General features: G+C 37.5%; 1 protein-coding gene across 1 annotated transcript in view; it reads right to left on the bottom strand.

The window, feature by feature from the left end:
* The window catches only part of Vha55 (V-type proton ATPase subunit Vha55), a 199087-nt gene that overhangs the window by 164801 nt on the left and 15176 nt on the right, over window positions 1-19110 (bottom strand). Inside the window, exons 2-4 of the mRNA XM_090377158.1 lie at window positions 10904-10959; window positions 1620-1718; window positions 657-750 (exon numbers count right to left, since the gene is read on the bottom strand). Of these exons, the coding sequence (XP_090233284.1) occupies window positions 657-750; window positions 1620-1718; window positions 10904-10959 (249 nt within the window). The remainder of the gene's footprint in view (window positions 1-656; window positions 751-1619; window positions 1719-10903; window positions 10960-19110) is intronic.

The following is a 19110-nucleotide window of genomic DNA, read 5'->3' as shown; positions in this document are numbered from 1 at the left end:
TCGAAAGGAAAAATGTGTGTCGAAACATGCTGAGAAACGAATCTAAAATGAAACCAAAAGTATGATAAGACAGTGAAAGTGTAAGATACCTGGAGTATTTCAAGAAATGCAAAGCGAAAATGAGCTGGCGGGGAAATGAAATGCAAAAATTCAGTAGAGTAGATGAATGCAGGTTTCAACCAAATGAGCAATATATCTACATGATAAAGCAATTTATAGCAGTAAAGCAGACTTAAAATATATTTGCCTTAAAATACCTATTTGCATTACCTATATATTGCTTTATCATGTAGATATATTGCTCATTTGATTGAAGCCTGCATGCATTCATCTACTCTACTGAATTTTTGCATTTCATCTCCCTGCCTTTATAAACTAGAACATTCAAGGTATCAGCAAATAACATTTTTCATAAGAAGACCATAGATGTTAGCAAATTTACTTTTAACATTATATGCAAAATTAATACTACACAGTAAATGAGACTGGTTAATTAAACATACAGTGGATAAATATATAAGTTAGGGGGATGACCAACATTAAACACAGATTAGTTACCCTTCTTGAAGGCCCAACAGTTTAGATGGTAGAATTCCACTAATAATAATCACTACAGAAACACAAAAATAATTTAAATTGACAAAATAAACAGCTACCCAACATATCTTCTGAAACCGGTGTGCGGAGAATATCACCAGTGAATTCGCATACAGTATGCTTGGCATCGATTCCCGAAGTGCCTTCAAATACCTATAAAAAAAAAAAGTTCATATCTGAATGTCATATTTCACTTTTCCAGTGCTTTAGTATTACTGACAAATAAAACAATAGATAAAGCAAAAAAAAAAAAAAAAATTGGTGTATTTTGGTAGGCAAGCTTCCTTGTTAAAGAACCAGAGGTATAGGTATTTAAAAGATCTGGAATGGCAGTCTATCCCATGTGCTTACTTGCATACACCCCCAGGGGCTCACATCTGGTGAGTATGGGCTTGGCACACCCAGGGTCCTGAGCTGGATATCATCATTCTTCTCTTTCTTGGTTATTCCTGTCTACTTTTCTCTCTTGGTAATTCAGAAATTTTTTTTTTTTTTTTTGCCTGGTGCAGCATAAGCCTCAGGCTTCCTTGCACCATATGGCTAATAATAATAATAATATATAAAAAAAGCAATGCATTTCACCAGTTGGATTTTTTGGTAAAAAACATGGCAAGAAATAGTTCCAAATGGAAAATTTTAAAAATTTATTTTCAATTCTGACATAATAAGATCAAAAAATACTTCTAAAAGCAATGGTCTTATTATCCAAAAATAATATACTTTCCTGAGTACTGTAAGTCAAATTACAGTCAAGAAGAGAGCAGAAATAAAAACAAAACCGAAATTTTGATAGATGCTCTTTTACTCCAAAACAGAACTTTAAATTTTTTTGTGGCTATACTTCTCCAAAGGGGAAAAAAATGAACTGGAAGGTGGGGGGGGGGGGGGGGGGGGACCTTTACAATAATTGAGAAATACTAAATTTTCAGTTTCAAAAATTTAAAAATAATTCATAAAAAATTTTCTTTCTGTTTATGGTTGATGATTTTCACCTATTCTTGATGATTAAATAAAATACTCACCTGAACAACAGCTCTAGATCCACTGACTTCCAAAACTTGGCCCTTTCTAGCTGTTCCATCAGCCAATACCAGTTCAACAATCTCAGCATATTTTGGAAACTGTAAACGCAAAATGACATTTAAGAAAGTACCATCTGTATACTTCATTACTTCCATTTAAAAAAATAAATTAATTAAATTAAAAGGAAAATAAAATAAAATTAATAAATTTTAAAAATAAATAAAAAACCTATTGCATTTACCCAAAAAACCTACTGCAACAAATACAGCAGGCAGTCAAGGCCAAATTCAAAACATGCCTTACAGTGTAAAACCTCTTCTAGATAGGTACAGACCAATTCTAATGATCACTTAATTGCTGTTCTAACAGGGTCAACAAAAGTAATGCAGTAGGATAATGATTATCCAAAATGTTGATTAACCATATTATGGGTTATCCAAACTATTCAAGCAACTAGAAAAAGACACATATGCATAGAGTATACAAATTTATTTTATCTAAACTCGAGAGAACTTTTGGAAAAAGTCTGTTTTGTACACAGATGAAAAATAAAAGTTTGGTATGAAAGGCATCAAGTTCTTATTGTGGCAGCACTTCAAGTCACCTCAGTACTGAACTACACTTCAAATAAAAAGCAGATGCCTGGAGCCTTTTGATGTCATATATTTTAAATAAATAGCAATAAACACTTCAATATATTGCTGCTCATTTAAATTGTATGCCATTATCCATACCATGGTTTCAGCACTTATGGGTGCCTCTCATCAGTGGATAAGCAAGAACCAAGACTGAACAACCTTATGACACAGTGATGAGAAATAGTAGTAGTAGAGGCAGTAATGCAAGGAAGCAAGCTTATGTAAAATCAGCCAAAAAAAAAAAAACCCCGATTCACACATCCATTCCCTATAAACATTTGTCCAGTTCCTCCTTGAATCTATTTAAGCTATCAACTTCTACTATGACAGACAGAGGTTTGTTCCAGCAATCAACTACGCAATGGTTAAAGGAAAATTTCTGCACATTTATTCTATAACTGTCTTTCCTCAATTTCAATTTATGGCCCCTCAAGGTTAGTAATCTGAGCAAGAGGAAGAAGCCCATCAGAACTGAGCCTGCTAAACCCATTCAAGGCATTAAATAAACCTCAATTAGATCACCTCGCAGGTGCCTAGTCTCCAGATACTGCAATTTGCAGAACTTCAACCTTCCTTGGTAATACCAACCTTTCGTTCCCCTCTCCAATCTTGTTGCCCTTCTCTATACTCACTCAAGCAACTCTAAATCCTTCCTAAAATGAGTCCTCCAGAACTGTATGCAGTACTCAAGGTGTGGCCTGACCATTGCCTAATACAAGGGGATAATCACCTCCTTTTCCTTACTAGCAAATTCCTGTATAACACTGACAATATCCCATGACCTGCTCTGGCAGCCTGTCTGCACTGCTCAGAAAATTTCATATCTGACTGCATAGTTATTCCCAAGGCTTTTTCATTTTCTACCACCATAAGTGTAAAACGAAATAGTTGGTACGTTTCTCTGGAGTTACTTCTACCCATATGCAGTACTTTGCATTTGTCAATGTTAAACTTCAGTTATCCATTCTCAGCCCATTTGCCAACTTTTCTAGATCCTCTTGCAGTAGTGTACTGTCATTAACAACCCTGCCAACCAATGTATCATCTACAAACTTCAACATTAAGCCTGATATACCTTCATCAATATCACTGATAAATATACACAACAGTGGGCCCAACACCAAACCCTGGGTGACTCCACTAATAACATTAGTCCACGAAGATCAGCATCCACTGATTACCACTCTGTCTTCTCCCACTCAACCACCCTTTTACCCATTGCAGCAACTTGCCCTTAATACCATACTGCTCCAATTCGTATAGTAATCTTCCATGCAACAGTATCAAAAGCTTTCCTGAAATCCAAGTATATAATATCAAAATTATTATTTTCATCCTTTGTAACCACATCATAGTATCCAATCAAATTTGTCAGACAAGACTTTCCCTTTACAAACCCATGCTGCATCTGAATTATTACTGCAGTCTTGTGTAGATAATCCTGCAATGTATCTTTAACCAGCAACTCCATTATTTTTCAGCAGAACAGAAGTTAAACTATCTGGTTTGTAATTACTCATGTCACCTGTTACATCCCACCTTTGTAAATTGGGGATACACTTATGCATCTCCAGTCCATGGGGACTTCATCTGAGGCTAAGGATGCTCTCAATTATTTCTAATGGTTTGCTTACTTCTTTTTCCGCCTCCTTTAATATAACTGGATATATCCCATCCACCCCGGCTGCCTTTCTTATGTTTAACTTCAACAATTTCTCCTTCACTTTGCTCTCAGTTATTACAAAATCATTAAGCACTCTGTTACAGTTTGACAAACTTCTGGAATTCTTCTCCCTTAAGTCCTCATGTGTGAATGTAGATGCAAAATACTCATTCAGCCAGCTATCTGAGCAGGATCATCAACAGTCAAACCATCGGTATCAAATGGACCAAGTTGACTTGGTTCACTTGATATTGATGGTTTGTCTCCTTCCTTCTACAGTTTATATAACTAAAGAAGCCCTTGCTGTTTTTCCTTAGCATCCTTTGCTAAAGATTTCTTGTAATCAGCCTTCGCTTGCTAACCTCCTTTGTGACTTGATTACAGACTAGCTTATATCTGCCATAAGCTTCTGTGTCGCCTGATAATTTATATGCATCCCATGAATTTTTTTTTTCTCTGCCACAAGTCTCATTAGTTTGTGTGACATCCATTTAGGCCTAAACCTTGAACAGTATTTCTTAATCAGTATGAAAAGCTTAGTAGCTTCTACGATTACTTCCTCGAATGCTTCCCATTTGAAATTTGCTGTTGGTAACATCATCAGTTGGTCCCATTGTATAGAATTTACAAACTGTCTCAGACCAAGTTCCTTTGCTTTACCCCTGATGGTAGTTACATCTTTAAGTAAACCCCACATCAGTACACTATGATTACTACCACCTAGTGGTTCCTTTATCTTCAAATTATTAATGCACGAAAAATCGCTTCTGATAACGAGATCAAGAGTACAGTCAGTCCTCGTATAACACGTGTTTACACTACACGAATTCGATCATACGATTTATAAATAGGGGAACGATATCTTATATAACACGAACCAAATTCGCTTATGCACGATTTGCCTTGGTGTTTACAAGAAATGGCAGTTGAACGCAGAATCACACCAACTGAACGCAACACGATGGGAATGAAGAGAAGATTCTGAAAATGTATTTGTTTTTTATATCAGTGAAGGGGAAACACATTTCACCATGATAACGTAAAAACCAACACAATTCCAGCTATCGGTATAATTGCAAATGCAATTAGATCGAGTTTACTACCAGTTTATAACAATTCCACTAGCAGAAACGCAACTGGAAATTGTTTTTATTGTTTTATGGTAGTAACCCCCAGAAATGTGCTTTAGTAAAATGTGAGGTGTTAATAGTGTATCTCTGCCTTTACGGTGTTGTTTATTCAGTTGCTACACGCGCGCAGCTTTGTTTATGTGTATCAAGTGTACCTCCTCGTTTTGTAATTGTGCTTTATTCCCTAAAAATGAGTAAAATACTTAAAAGGTGTGAGAAGGAAGCGTCCTGGTGAAGACACTGCAGATTCAGAGAGAAAAAGAAAAGCAATATCGATAAACAGAGATGGACTGGGTCAAAAATTCTTACCCGGGAAAATTTATAGTGGCCTCATACTATGGTTTACGGCCAAAATCACATCGGCCTCCGGGGTTTCCCTGGTAAAGCTTATGGCCAGTTCGCCTCTGTCGACAGAGAAAAAATATGAAATTGTGAAATGCTTTGAGCGAAATGAAAGACCATGTGATATTGCACGTGCTACAGACCTAAATGAGGCAACGCCGAGAATTACAAAGAATGCAGAGAAAATAAAAACTTTCATAGCAGCAACTCAGTGTAATTAAAATCCATTAGTTAAGACACAAAGAATTGGAAGAGATGGAACGGCTGTCATCTGTTTGGATAGAAAATCAAACAAAAAACAAGTTTGTTTACGATAGAAGCAAAAGCATTAGCAATATTTTATTACATAATAGTCGTAATAAAATACTTAAGTATTTTATTATGTTTATTTACTGTGTTTGGTAATGTTTTGGTTACAAATGTGTGTTCAATCTTGGGTGGTTGGCAGCTAACCCTATTTTTCCCATAGAGCCTGTTGTTTATATTGCACGATTTTGCATTGCACAAGGGTTTCTAGGAACACAATTATCGTGCTATACGAGGACTGACTGTATTTACTATCTTGTTGCCTCTCTAACATGTTGCTGTAGAAAACAATCATCCAATAACTCCGCAAAAAACAATCTGATTTACTGGCCGACTCTTATTTCTCTGTACAGTTGTTCATTGTACTCATCAGAGTCATTAGGCCAATAACACACTCCTATTCTCATTTTTGCTTTCCCAGTGCTTATGTCACACCAAACTGACTCAACGTTGCACTGACCATCTATGTCAACTGGATGCACATCCTTAGATTGTGTGTTTCTTAACTAACAGCATAATCCCTGCTCCCTTCCTATCGTTTCTGTACACATTGTACTACCCAAATTCCAATTCTGTACTGCTTATATCTGTGTGATACCACATCTCTGATATCCCAACAATATCTGCCTTTGAAGTGCCTTGACCAGCACTTCAAATTGATCAAATTTATGTACTATACACCCAGCACCAGTGTACATGCAAGTAAACATACACCCATCCTTACTCTTAGTTACCCTAAAACATCCCATATATTTATTTGTTCCGTGATGACTTCCATCATTCCCTGAAAACCCCAGCACCCTGCCCTCCATTCTAATAGAAGCAGTGCAAGAATTACTTTCAGTTTGTGAAGAATCCCCACAAGCTAGCAGTCATCTGACCCACTTAACACTGTAATGATAGCATGAGTAATTATTCTTGCACCCCTTCTATTCAAGTATATCCCATCAGCTGTAAAAGCAGTCTTCTGTTAACAAGCACAGACCACACTGACAAAAATTTTATCCCATGAGACTTGCACTATCTCTCTAGGGCCGAACTGATTGACAAGAATTTTGGAGACTATCACACTGACCAGAGATCAAGCCCTACTGGCCAGTGTTGACATTCCACACCATGCCAGCTAAGTAGCCACTTCATAGTGTTTGCTAGGATGCTCATGGGGCCTTACATGGTCCTCTTGCCACCAGCTGATCTGGGGGGGGGGGATTTGCGACATTCATAACTACTCATTCACACGCTACATTTATTCCTATTTTATGGGTTTATCCTTACATTTTATGCTATAATAATATTTTTTTGTTAAATTATGCTTTTTTTCATGCACCTCTTTCTCGCATGGGGGGGATGCAGTGGTGTGTAGTGTATTTAAGATAAAATACTTTAGGAGTAACTTAGATAAGAATTTAAATTGAAGAACAGCTAAAATAAGGGTTAGTATTTATGCAGCTTAATAAGAATTAAAATTTGTGTCCTTTCTCACTCAAACCCATGCTTCCATTCATTCTTTTCATTTATTCAATTCCATTCTCTCTGCACTGCATCCTCAGATGTTAGCAGCTAAGTTCATTTGTGTTAGTATGTATATTCTAAACTATATATTTGACAATGTTTCATACTCTCAATTACATTCATACCTTCTTTCACTCACTTCTACCAAAATTCTCATTCATTCTCTTTTGCTTCCTTGTCGGGTCACTCTCTTTCACCGTAACTTCACATTCTTTATCTTTCACCACAATTTCAATTTTACTCTATCACATTCATTTAGTGCCCAGCAAAATCACTCAATTCTTTTGCACTCATTCATTATACCTTGCAACCCCTTGCAACAAGCTGACTAATATTATTTAGCTGAGTTGCCTCTCTGGCTGCATGTACATCTCCCTCCCTTTAAGTTTACTTAGTGAGTGAGTGTGGAACTCCTAGCCCCTATTCAAGACAGGGTAACCCAGTCATTCCGGGTATCTTTCAGATTAAAGTGTCATCATTTGGGCATGGTGGGAGACATGGGCACTTTGGCTATGGATTATTGCTTGGCTGTGGGAGAGGCTATAGGGCCTGTCTCTGCATGTTACACGTCTAATTTCAAATACCAGTCGAGTGAAGTTTGTAGATGCCTTATATGTATTTTCATCTATAATAAATTGGTGTTCTTGTCCCCTTGGAAGGGAGCCAATTTCAGCAATTACTGAGTCCTCTGGATTTCATATATTGTACATTCATAAAGAATGTGTATTCAGTCTTCACTCTTGCAACAGGTACAATTTGGGTCATCAGACAGCCCTAAGGAAGTTGGTTTTGTCTTTAGGGAGCTGTGACCTGTCAATATGAAGGTTGTAAAAGCCCAGGGGCATACCACTTTGGTGGCTTTGGGTTAACCATTGCCACCTGCAGCAGAAACCGTTTGGTAACAGCACCTCTGGTTTCCTGCTCCCAATTTGATTGCCATTGCTCATGGAGCTTTGTGGCTATTCTTTTTCTCTCAGCATATTACTGTATAGTCTATATAAAATAATATACAATGTTTACATTGAATAATGCATCCCATTATACTATAAAAAAAATACCACTTTATTACGTACACCAACCTAATAGTGTGTAGGTACCCTTTAGATTTCAAACAGCCTAGGTTTGTTATGACATGGACTCAACAAAGTATTGAAAGTGTGCCACAAGGATGCTAGTCCAGTTTGATTCAAATGATTCCCACAGTTGCTATAAACTGAATGGTTACAGATCTCTACTCAAAACAGCTTGTTCATCACAACCCACAGGTGTTCAATTGGATTTAAGATCTGGTGACTAGAAAAGCTAACACAGAGCCAGGTTCCCTCTCATGTTCCTGGTACCATCTCTATATGATTCTGCCCTTGTGACATAGAGAATTATCCTGTTGGAAGAACTCAATCCAGGTGGATATGCTGCAGCCATGAAGGCATAAGTCTGTTAGGAAACAATTTCTAGATAACCTGTAGCATTCAAATATCACCCCACTGGTATCAATGGGCCCAATGTGCATCATGAAAACATTCACCACACATCATTATGCCACCACAACCAGCCAACACTGCTGATGCCTGGTAGGAAGGGTCCATGAACTCATACAGTTTGTCATATTTAAGTCTTTCCATTAGCATGAAACAATAGAAACTGGGACTTGTCATACCATACTTGTCATTTTCCAATCCACCACAGCCAATGTTGGTGTCCCAGAATCCACTTTAACTATACAGTCTCGTTTTTTGCTGACAGGAGTGGAACCATTTCAGTTGTCAGCGACAATATCCCATTCACAACAAGATACAATGGGTCCTATGTTTTGGAATGCCTCTTTGGTTACCACTGTTTTACTGGGTTATTATTTGATTAACTGCAACCTTTATGTTACCCTGCAAAAATCTTGCCAAGCATGAGGCCAGTCTCTGTTGGCCTCTTACATCAACAAGCTATTTCTGACCACAGGATCACTATTAGATGGATATTATTTGGTTACTGTACCAATTTCAATATTCCCCAAGACTCTTATACTAGCGGTGTCTGGCACTGACTAACATGCAACATTCAAAGCCACTTAAATTTCTCATCTTGTCCAATCTACAGTGAATTGCACACAATACAGCATCCCCATAAAGCCCACCAGCTTTATATGCATGGTACAAACATGCAGGAATGCTCCATTTCACAAAATGGCTAGGTGTAGCCTATAAAGTGGCCACTCAGTGTATTATATCATTCCCAATATATAATTATACATAAGGGAGAAAAATTCACACCCTATTTAAGAACCAACACCATAAACTTGACTGAATTCTGGAAGAAAATTATACGTTCGGTAAAATTGTAAAAGATGAATGATTTCTACAAATCCTCCAGGAAAAAATCAGTAGGACTTTTTGATAATCTTCTAGGAAAAGTCAGTAATAATGAGTTCTCCACTAGTAGCTCAAAGAGTGGTTTGAGGGGAGTTTTGGCACAAAGTGTATTATTCCTACTTGCCATGTGGTGCATTTAAAAGAAATAATCCTGATCACAAGTGAACCATTTGTGGTGAAGAAGACCACTTCTGAAGATACTAACCATGTCACTTGGACAACAGGTTTCACAAATGCCCTTGCTTTTCTGTGAGTGGAACAACATATCTAAAGTTTATTAGTAGAGAATGTGATCAATGAGACACTGATCACATGTGATCCAGCAAAGTGTTTCTACCATCTTTTCACATAAAAATAGACTCAAAGCCTTAAATAAAGATATAGCCTATTTTCAGCACCTTTTTTACAATGTTCTGAGACTAGTGCGAACACACTCTTAATTTTTTATGAACCATAGATTAGGTAGCTGAAGAAAGTTAATTTCTCTGCAAACATGTCTCAAAGAAATGGTGGCCTGGATGCATACAAGGATGGGGAAAACTTCCTGGGTAATCACAAGGCAAGGAAATACAAAAAAATTGTCAACAACATAATAGTTTTGTGACCTCTGTTGCAATAAATTAGATGAAGCTTCATTTTCTACATAACCATTCTCCTGAGAACCTACAGGCAGCTGGTGAAAAGCATTCACCAATATATCAAGAACACATACACCTGACACCAGTGTAGGTGGAATGAGGCAATTATGGCTGACTACTACTGGTGTTTAATAAAAGATATGTCTGTTCCTCATAGAGTATCTAAGAAGTGTAAACTGACCTATAAGCTTTACTGTACATTTTGTGGAAAAAAATGTGATAATAGGTCCAACTAATTAGTGATTGGTACAATCAAATGATTCTCCATAATTGAACAAATCATTCAAATGATGTGAATATAAATCAAAATAACCAAATGGTGTGCTGTAATCACAATAATCAATTATGAACTTTCAATTATGCCCAACCTACAACTAATAGCAGATTTGGAATGAATAGCTTGCCAAGTTCATCTACTTTCAATAAAGCAGTAAAAAATGTGTTGTGTATATTCCAGTGGTGTGTTAATCTTTTTATAAAGAATGGCAGCACATATTGCAAAATAATTTAAAGTGGTCATTGCACCAATATTAGTCACTTTATAAAGGAAACTAATTTACATGTACACTGATTAAAATTAACTCAAGCCACAGAACATGAAAATGAAAATTTATGTACACATTAAAAATGATTATTTTACTCATTAAAATTTCTAATTACTCAACATATGATAAAAACATGATAAATTTACCTTTACATCATCCAAAATAACCAATGGCCCATTTACGCCACAAACTGTTTTATAAGCTGAAAATAAATTAACTATTACAAATGATGAATGGGTATTATATATATTAAAATATTAAAATATATACAAATTATATTTTTTCCTCTATAGCAGTCTTGCAAAAGTATCTGGAAAATTTCTCTTTAAAAGAGCAATTCTCAAAAAATATACACAAAGAATACAATAGGACAAATTAAAACAGGGTCATCAAAAAAATGGTACAACTGTTTTGAATGCCTATATATTTTTTAATGTACTCAGCTAGCACTGGCAAGTTTGGTGTCATGAAAGCATGGGAGTTTTTTTTTTTTTTTTTAACCAGTTAGCAATATGGCCTAGCAGAAAAATTCTGCAAACAAGAGTAAACCATGGGGAAGTTTTTTTTTTGTTTGTTTTTTTTTTTAATGTGTGAAAGGTTTTATTACACAGGCAGTTTTGCACAGTGCAATGTGAGTTTAAAGTGAGATTTAGTTGCTTAAAAAAATGTCCAGAAAGTTCAACAATTTCAAGGTTAATAATGAAGTCAGTAATTTTTCACTGACAGACAATAAGAAATGTACTACTGGCATAAGGAAGTCTAGGAAGATGCCTGAAAATGTTGTGCATGTATAGGAAGCTATTCTGTGCAGCCCAAGGAAATAAGTGAAATGATTGTTTCAACAGCTATGTTTAAAACAAATATTCACTTCAAGGATTTTTCAACAAGGCTTAAACCTGTTTTCTTAAAAACTGCAGATGCAACAATCCCTGTTCAATGCTGACAAAAGGAAATTCACATTTTGTGATTCATTTCACCAATTTCTGGAAAACAATACAACAGTTATTCACCACATATGGTTCACCAATGTGAAGTGCGTTTCCACCTTAGCAGCTATGTCGATAAATAGAACATGCATGCATGCAGGGAATGAGCATCCTCATGCAGTCCCAAAGATGCCTTTTGCATCTTGCAAAATACAAGTGTTGTGTTATTTCATCAGCTGAAATCATGAGACTGGTCCTGATTGACAGTTAATTCAGAATGCTACCAAAACACGAGAATGAATACAGAAGAAACATTTTTACAAGATGGGGCAAGCCCGCATACAAACAAATGTTGCTTGTTATTTCCTGAAGAAAAAATTTTAATAGAATCATTTTGGATGACATGGGACTGGATGGGATTGGCCACCATACTTGCTGGCCCTGAATCTGTGATTTCCTGAAGGGTAATGTCTACAAGAATAATCCACATACCACCAAAGAAATGAAAATGAAATCACAGCTGATGTGGAGGGCACTTCTGAAGAATCACTGGATGCAACTATATTTAACGCATTCACTGCCACCTAAACACCTGTACTTAGTGCACTGAATTCAACAATCATGGGCTGCTTCAGTCTCTTCTAGATTGAGAAGGGCAAAGACTATTATTATTATTAGCCAATGGTGCAAGGAAGCCTGAAGCTTATGCTGCACCAGCCAAAAAGAATGATATCCAGCTCAGGATCCTGGGTTTGCCAAGCCCATACTCACCAGATGTGAGCCCTTGGGTTTATTTTGGGTTTATTACTCACTTTGGCCAAATTAGTCAGTCTCGGGCAAATGTTGCTTGACAAAAATATCCAGTTTTTCTTTCAGAAAAACTGAAGGAAGTCAGATGGTTTTCCATCCAGATGAATGAAAAACTCTCAGATGCATGTGTCAAGCCGGCAGTGTTAAAAAAAAAAAAATCATCTGTTAAACACCAAACAGTGGATGAAGGGTTAATAGTAAACTTATTTCATATGTTTTATTAGTAATAAAAAAAGTTAACCTGTAAACTGAACAGACTCATTATGCTCCCATCATAGCTTTGATGTTATTTATGTTATTTGCATTTGTTAGATAACAACTGAAAGAACATTTCAATTCTTTTATTTCTATTTATTTGTATTCAAACTGCAAAAAAGACAAGTAGTTTTAATATGACCTTAGTTTTCTTTTACTCAAAAAAACAAACTAAACACTACTTTTAAATGACAGCACTTCCCAGAAGAAAGTATTCTGCTACTTAAATGTTGCTGCCACCATTACTAACAACTTAACAACTGTTAAGCCTTGTTTACATAGGTGAGACACACAAAGCAAATGGAATGCTCTATTAGCTTTATTTACTGAATCTTAGTTAATGTCCAAGTTTGCAGATGATACAAAGGTTGGCAGGGTTGTTAATGACACTAAAGACAGTATGCTACTGCAGCAGGATTCAGAAAAGTTACAAAGATGGACTGAAGTAGCAACTGAAGTTTAACAATGACAAATGGAAAGTACTGCATAGGGGTAAAAGTAACCCAAGAGAAACATACCAACATACACTCAGGGAGGTGGAGAATGAAAAAGACCTGGGGGTAATTGTGCAGTCAGATATGAAGTTCTCTGAGCAGTGTAGACAGGCTGCCACAGCAGGTAATGTAGTTTTGTCAATGATATATAGGAATTTTGCTAGCAGAGACAAGGAGGTGATTATCCCTGTGTATAAGGCAATGGTCAAACCACACTGAGTACAGCATACATGGAGGCCTCATTTTAGGAAGGATGTAGAATTGCTAGAACAAGTACAGAGAAGGGCAACAAGATTGGTGAGAGGAACAAAGGGGTGCGCTTACGAAGAAAGGCTTAAGTTCCATAACTTGCAGCATCTGGAGACTAGGCACCCGCAAAGTGATCTGATTGAGGTGTATAAGCTTTGAATGGTTTGAGCAGACTCAATGGTGATGGGATACTTCCACTTGCTCAGACTAAGAACCTGAGGGGACACAGATTCAAACTGAGGGAAGACAGTTGTAGAATAGATGTGCGGAAGTTTGCCTTTAGCCAGCAGGTAGTTGCTTGCTGGAACAGACTTCCATCTGTTGTTGTGGAAGCTGATAGCTTAAATAAATTTAAGAAGCCTGAACTGGACAAAGATTAGGAGTGACCGGATGGGTGAAATGGTTTTTTTTTTGGCTGATGCTGTATAAGCTTCCTTTCTTGCATCATATGCCTCAACTAATGCTAATCTCTGAAAAACCTGCATTTCAGTGATATTTAGTAATAAGTAGGGTACAGGATTTCAGAAGCAAGGTGAGTCAAGTGAATAGAAAGATGTTCTATTCACTCATCTACTTGCTTCTCTCCACCAGAAGCTTTTCTTGTGCGACTGTCTACTACACATGTGTACATTCACTCTCGTAACATTTTCAATTCAATGCCAGTGGCACGTAATCACATACTTAGTGATTTTTATGGTGTTGATAAAAAAGTCAAAGTGGACCAAGGGTATCACTGTGAAATTCACTAAACTGTATAAGAACTATGATAGATAGTTGTTATACAGTTGTTATAGAAATAATAGAACCTTACAGCTTTATAAAACAAAACATTTTACTGGAAATAAACAAAAAAGAATCTAATTTCTTCCAACTCTAATCCAAATGAAATGGTTTCAATTTTCACCTTAAATATGAAATTAATTCATATTTTGCTAAAATTTCTGAATTTGATATTAAAAGTGGCCTATGTATTTCTTGATTTAGTTTTACTTGTGGGAGAGGGGTTGCTACATTGCAAAGCTTGAGAACCCTGGTAGGGGGAACAAATGTTTAGGAACACAGGCATTTCACAGCATCGAAACAAGCAAATCCATGATACGCTTTAATAAACACTGTTCAAAAAATCGTAATGATGTATTTTGCTGCAGTCTTAACTTTCTTACAGCAAGGCACGACAATGTTATTTCCAATTTTGCCTCACTGGTAAAGCATCCCTCATTTAAATGTTAGGGCATCAAATTAAAAGAACTAGGCTCAATCTGTTAAATATATGTGGAGATATTAAGCACACTCTGAATACAGGGGGAAAAAAAAAAAGAAAAAAAGAAAAGCAGAACAATTGCATATAAATCTAAATCCACCAGCACAAGCATGAAAACTTGAGATTTTGGCACATGTATTGGGTAAACATTACCTCACACAAATATATTTACCATTAGACTTGGAAGCTGGTAATACCTATATTCCTTGGACTCAGGGGAGGTACTCATAGACTGGAGATGTGCAAATGTGACCCCAATTCACAAAGGCTGACACAAGTAATTATAGACCTGTGAGTTTAACTTCTGTTCCAGGAAAATTAACGTAGGCACTAGTCAAAGAAGCACTGCAGGATCATCTAGACAAGACTTCAGTTATAGCTCGGACACAGCATCGTTTTGTGTGGACACAGCATGGTCAGGGGAAGTATTGCCTGACCATGGAAGACTGCTGCACAAACTGAAGCAGTGTGGCATTGGAGGCAAATTGCTGCTATGAATAAAGGGGTGGTTGAGGGGGGAGAAGACAGAGTGGTAATCAATGGACACTGCTCATCGCGGATTAATGTTATTAGTGGAGTCCCTCAGGGTTCAGTGTGTGGTCCATTATTATTTTCTGTATTTATAAATAATATTGATGATGGTATATCAAGCTTAATGTCCAAGTTTGCAGACGATACAAAGGTTGGCAAGGTTGTTAAGGACACTACTGACGCTATGCTGCTGCAACAGTATCTGGAAAGGTTGAGCAGATGGGCTGAGAGGTGGCAAATGAAGTTTAACATTGACAAATGTAAAGTACTACATATGGGAAACAGCAACCCCAGAGCAACGTATCAACTCTGTGTCAGCACTACACTGACAGTGGTAGAGAATGAAAAGGACCTGGGGGTAATTGTGCAGACAGATATGAAGTTCTCTGAGAAGTGCAGACAGGCTGCAAGAGTAGCTCATGGTGTCTTGTCAAAGATATACAGGAATTTTTCTAGCAGGGATAAGGAGGTGATTATTCCCTTGTATAAGGCAATAGTCAGGCCACACCCTGAGTACTGTAAACATGTCTGGAGGCCTCATTTCAAGAAGGATGTAGAGCTGCTGGAACGAGTACAGAGAAGGACAACAAGATTAGTGAATGGAACAAAGAGTTGCTCTTACGAAGAAAGGCTTAAGTTTTACAAATTACAGTGTCTGGAGACTAGGCACTGGCGAGTTGATCTGATAGAGATGTATAAAGCCTTGAATGGTTTGAGCATGCTCAATGCTGATGGGATTCTTCTTCTTGCTCAGAATAATCACCTGAGAGGGCATAAATTCAAATTGAGGAAAGACAGATGTAGGATAGATGTGCAGAAATTTGCCTTTAGCCAGCGGGTAGTTGGTTGGTGGAACAGATTTCCATCCCCTGGTGTGGAAGTTGATAGCCTCTGGGGTTGCTGTTTCGCATATGTAGTACAGTAATACCCCGACTTACGCGGTTCTTGATTTTTTCGTTTGGTGTATATCTAAAATTAGCTTACCAGTGATTTGGAAGTCAAATCACAAAGCTTGGGTGTCAGCTTCTGTTTTTGAGGACTGGTTTGGTCACCACTTTATACCCGAAGTCGAACATTATTGCAAGTCTAAACAGATTCCATTTAAAGTGATGCTTTTTATTGACAATGCACCCGGTCACCCTCCTGCCACCCTAATTAATTTCGACCCACGTGTGAAAGCTTTGTTTTTGGTTCCAAACACAACCAGCTTGCTTCAACCAATGAACCAGGGGGTCATCAAAACATTCAAGGCTTACTACACGAGGCGTTCGTTTGCAAGTCTGAATGAAGCTATGAGACAAAATAGTGAGATATCTGTTAAAGACTTTTGGAAACAATTCAATGTTCTAGATGCCGTAAGAATCATTGAAGAATCTTGGGATGAAATTCACAAAAAAACACTGAATGGTGTCTGGAAGAAACTTTGTCCATTTTTTTTTCAAAAACGAGATGAAAACAACGCCAGAAACTGATCATGTCGCTCATGTGATGGAAGTTGTTAATCTTGCCAGGCAATTAGATTTGGAAGTCAATGGTGATGATGTCAATGAGCTCATAGAGATGCGTGAGCAAAAACGTCACTGAAGTATCCGACACTTCAGACCCAGTTCCACCAGAAAATCACATGGCAATTGCAAGCTTGACAGAAGGTCTCAGCTCAATTGAGAAGGGCTTAAAAATTTTAGAAAACAGACTCCAACGAAGAATGTCCTTGGTCCCAATTAAACAAAATTTATATGTATTTATATGCAAAGTTGTACCCCGACTTACGGGAATTCGACTTAAGCGATTTTCGTCGGACCCACCTATCGCGTAACTTAGGAGTATTACTGCACTTTACATTTGTCAATGTTAAACTTCATTTGCCACCTCTCAGCCATCTGCTCAACCTTTCCAGACCTTGTTGCGGCAGCACAGCATCAGTAGTGTCCTTAACAACCCTGCCAACCTTCGTATCGTCTGCAAACTTGGACATTAAGTTTGATATACCATCATCAATATTATTTATAAATACAGAAAACAATAATGGACCCAACACTGAACCCTGAGGGCCTCCACTAATAACATTAGTCCACAATGAACAATGTCCATTGATTACCACTCTGTCTTCTCCCCCTCAACCACTCCTTTATCCATAGCAGCAATTTGCTTCCAATGCCACACTGCTCCAATTTGTGCAGCAGTTTTTCATGTGCAACAGTATCAAAAGCCTTTCTAAGATCCAAGTATATAATATCAAAGTTATTCCCTGCATCCAGTTCTTTTGTGACTGCATCATAGTATCCAATCAAGTTGATCAGGCAAGACTTCCCCTTAACAAAACCATGCTGTGTCCGAGCTATAACTGAAGTCTTGTTTAGATGATCCTGCAGTGCTTCTTTAACTAGTGCCTCCATTGATTTTCCTGGAACAGAAGTTAAACTCACAGGTCTATAATTACTTGTGTCAGCCTTTGATCCTCCTTTGTGAATTGGGGTCACATTTGCACATCTCCAGTCTATGGGCACCTCCCCTGAGTCCAAGGAAGCTCTCATAATTATGGCTAAGGGTTTGCTTACTTCCTTTGCTGCCTCCTTTAATATAACTGGATATATCCCATCCACACCAGGTGCCTTTCTTGTGTTTATCTTCAACAATTTCTCCTCCACTTTCCTCTCAGTTATTACAAGATTAGCTAGCTTACTGCCAGAGTTGAATACACCTCCGGAATTCCCCTCGCTGAATAACTCCTCATTTGTGAATGTCGATGCAAAATATTCATTTAGTTTGTTAGCTACCTGAGCAGGATCATCAACAGTTGAACCATCGATATCAAGTGGACCAATCTGATTCATCCCCTTCGTTCTAGAGTTTACATAAGTAAAGAACTCTTTGCTGTTTTTCTTTGCATCCCTTGCCAAAGATTTCTCGTAATCTGCCTTCGCCTGCCCAACCTCCTTTGTAACTTGGTTACAGATCAACTTATAGGTTTCTGTGTCACATGTTAATTTATATGAATCCCATGCATTTTTCTTCTCTGCCATACGTCTCATTAGTTCATCTGACATCCATTTAGGCCTAAACCTTGAAAAATATTTCTTAGTTGGCATGTAAAGCCTAGTAGTTTCCAAGATAAATTCTTTGAAAGCTTCCCATTTTGAATTTGCTGTTGGTAACATCATCAGTTGGTCCCACTGTATAGAATTTAAATACTGTCTCAGTCCATCGTAATCGCCTTTACGAAAGCAATAACCCTTCCCTTTACCCCTAATGGTAGTTACCTCTTTGAGTAAATCCCACTTCAGCACACTGTGATCACTGCCACCTAATGGTTCCTTTATCTGCAGATTCTTAATGCATGAAGAATCACTACTGATAATCAGATCAAGAGTATTACTCCCTTCCAGTTGCCTCCCGAACATGCTGATGTAGAAAACAATCATCCAATAAATCTACAAAAGCCTTGCTAGTGTGTGAGTGACCAAACGACAAATTCCAGTCAATATCTGGGAAATTAAAATCCCCCATTATAAGACTCTCTGATTTACTGGCCCACTCTATTTCCCTGTACAGTTTCTTATTATACTCATCAGAGTCATTAGGCCTATAGCACACTCCTACTCTCAATTTTGATCTCCCAATGCTTATGTCACACCAAACTGACTCGACACTGCACTGTTCAGCGATGTCGACTGGCTTCACTTCCTTGGATTTTATGTGTTTCTTAACTAACAGCATAACCCCTCCTCCCTTCCTATCCTGTCTATCCTTTCTGTAGATGTTGTACTCCCCAAATTCCAGTTCTGCATTCCTTATATCTGTGTGACACCACGTCTCTGATATCCCAA

Source organism: Mastigoproctus giganteus, chromosome 7 (genome assembly GCF_048544385.1).
Source record: "Mastigoproctus giganteus isolate SK-2022 chromosome 7, ASM4854438v1, whole genome shotgun sequence".
Taxonomy (NCBI): domain Eukaryota; kingdom Metazoa; phylum Arthropoda; class Arachnida; order Uropygi; family Thelyphonidae; genus Mastigoproctus; species Mastigoproctus giganteus.
Note: the sequence above shows the minus strand (reverse complement) of the source record. Positions and strands in the feature narration are given on the sequence as shown.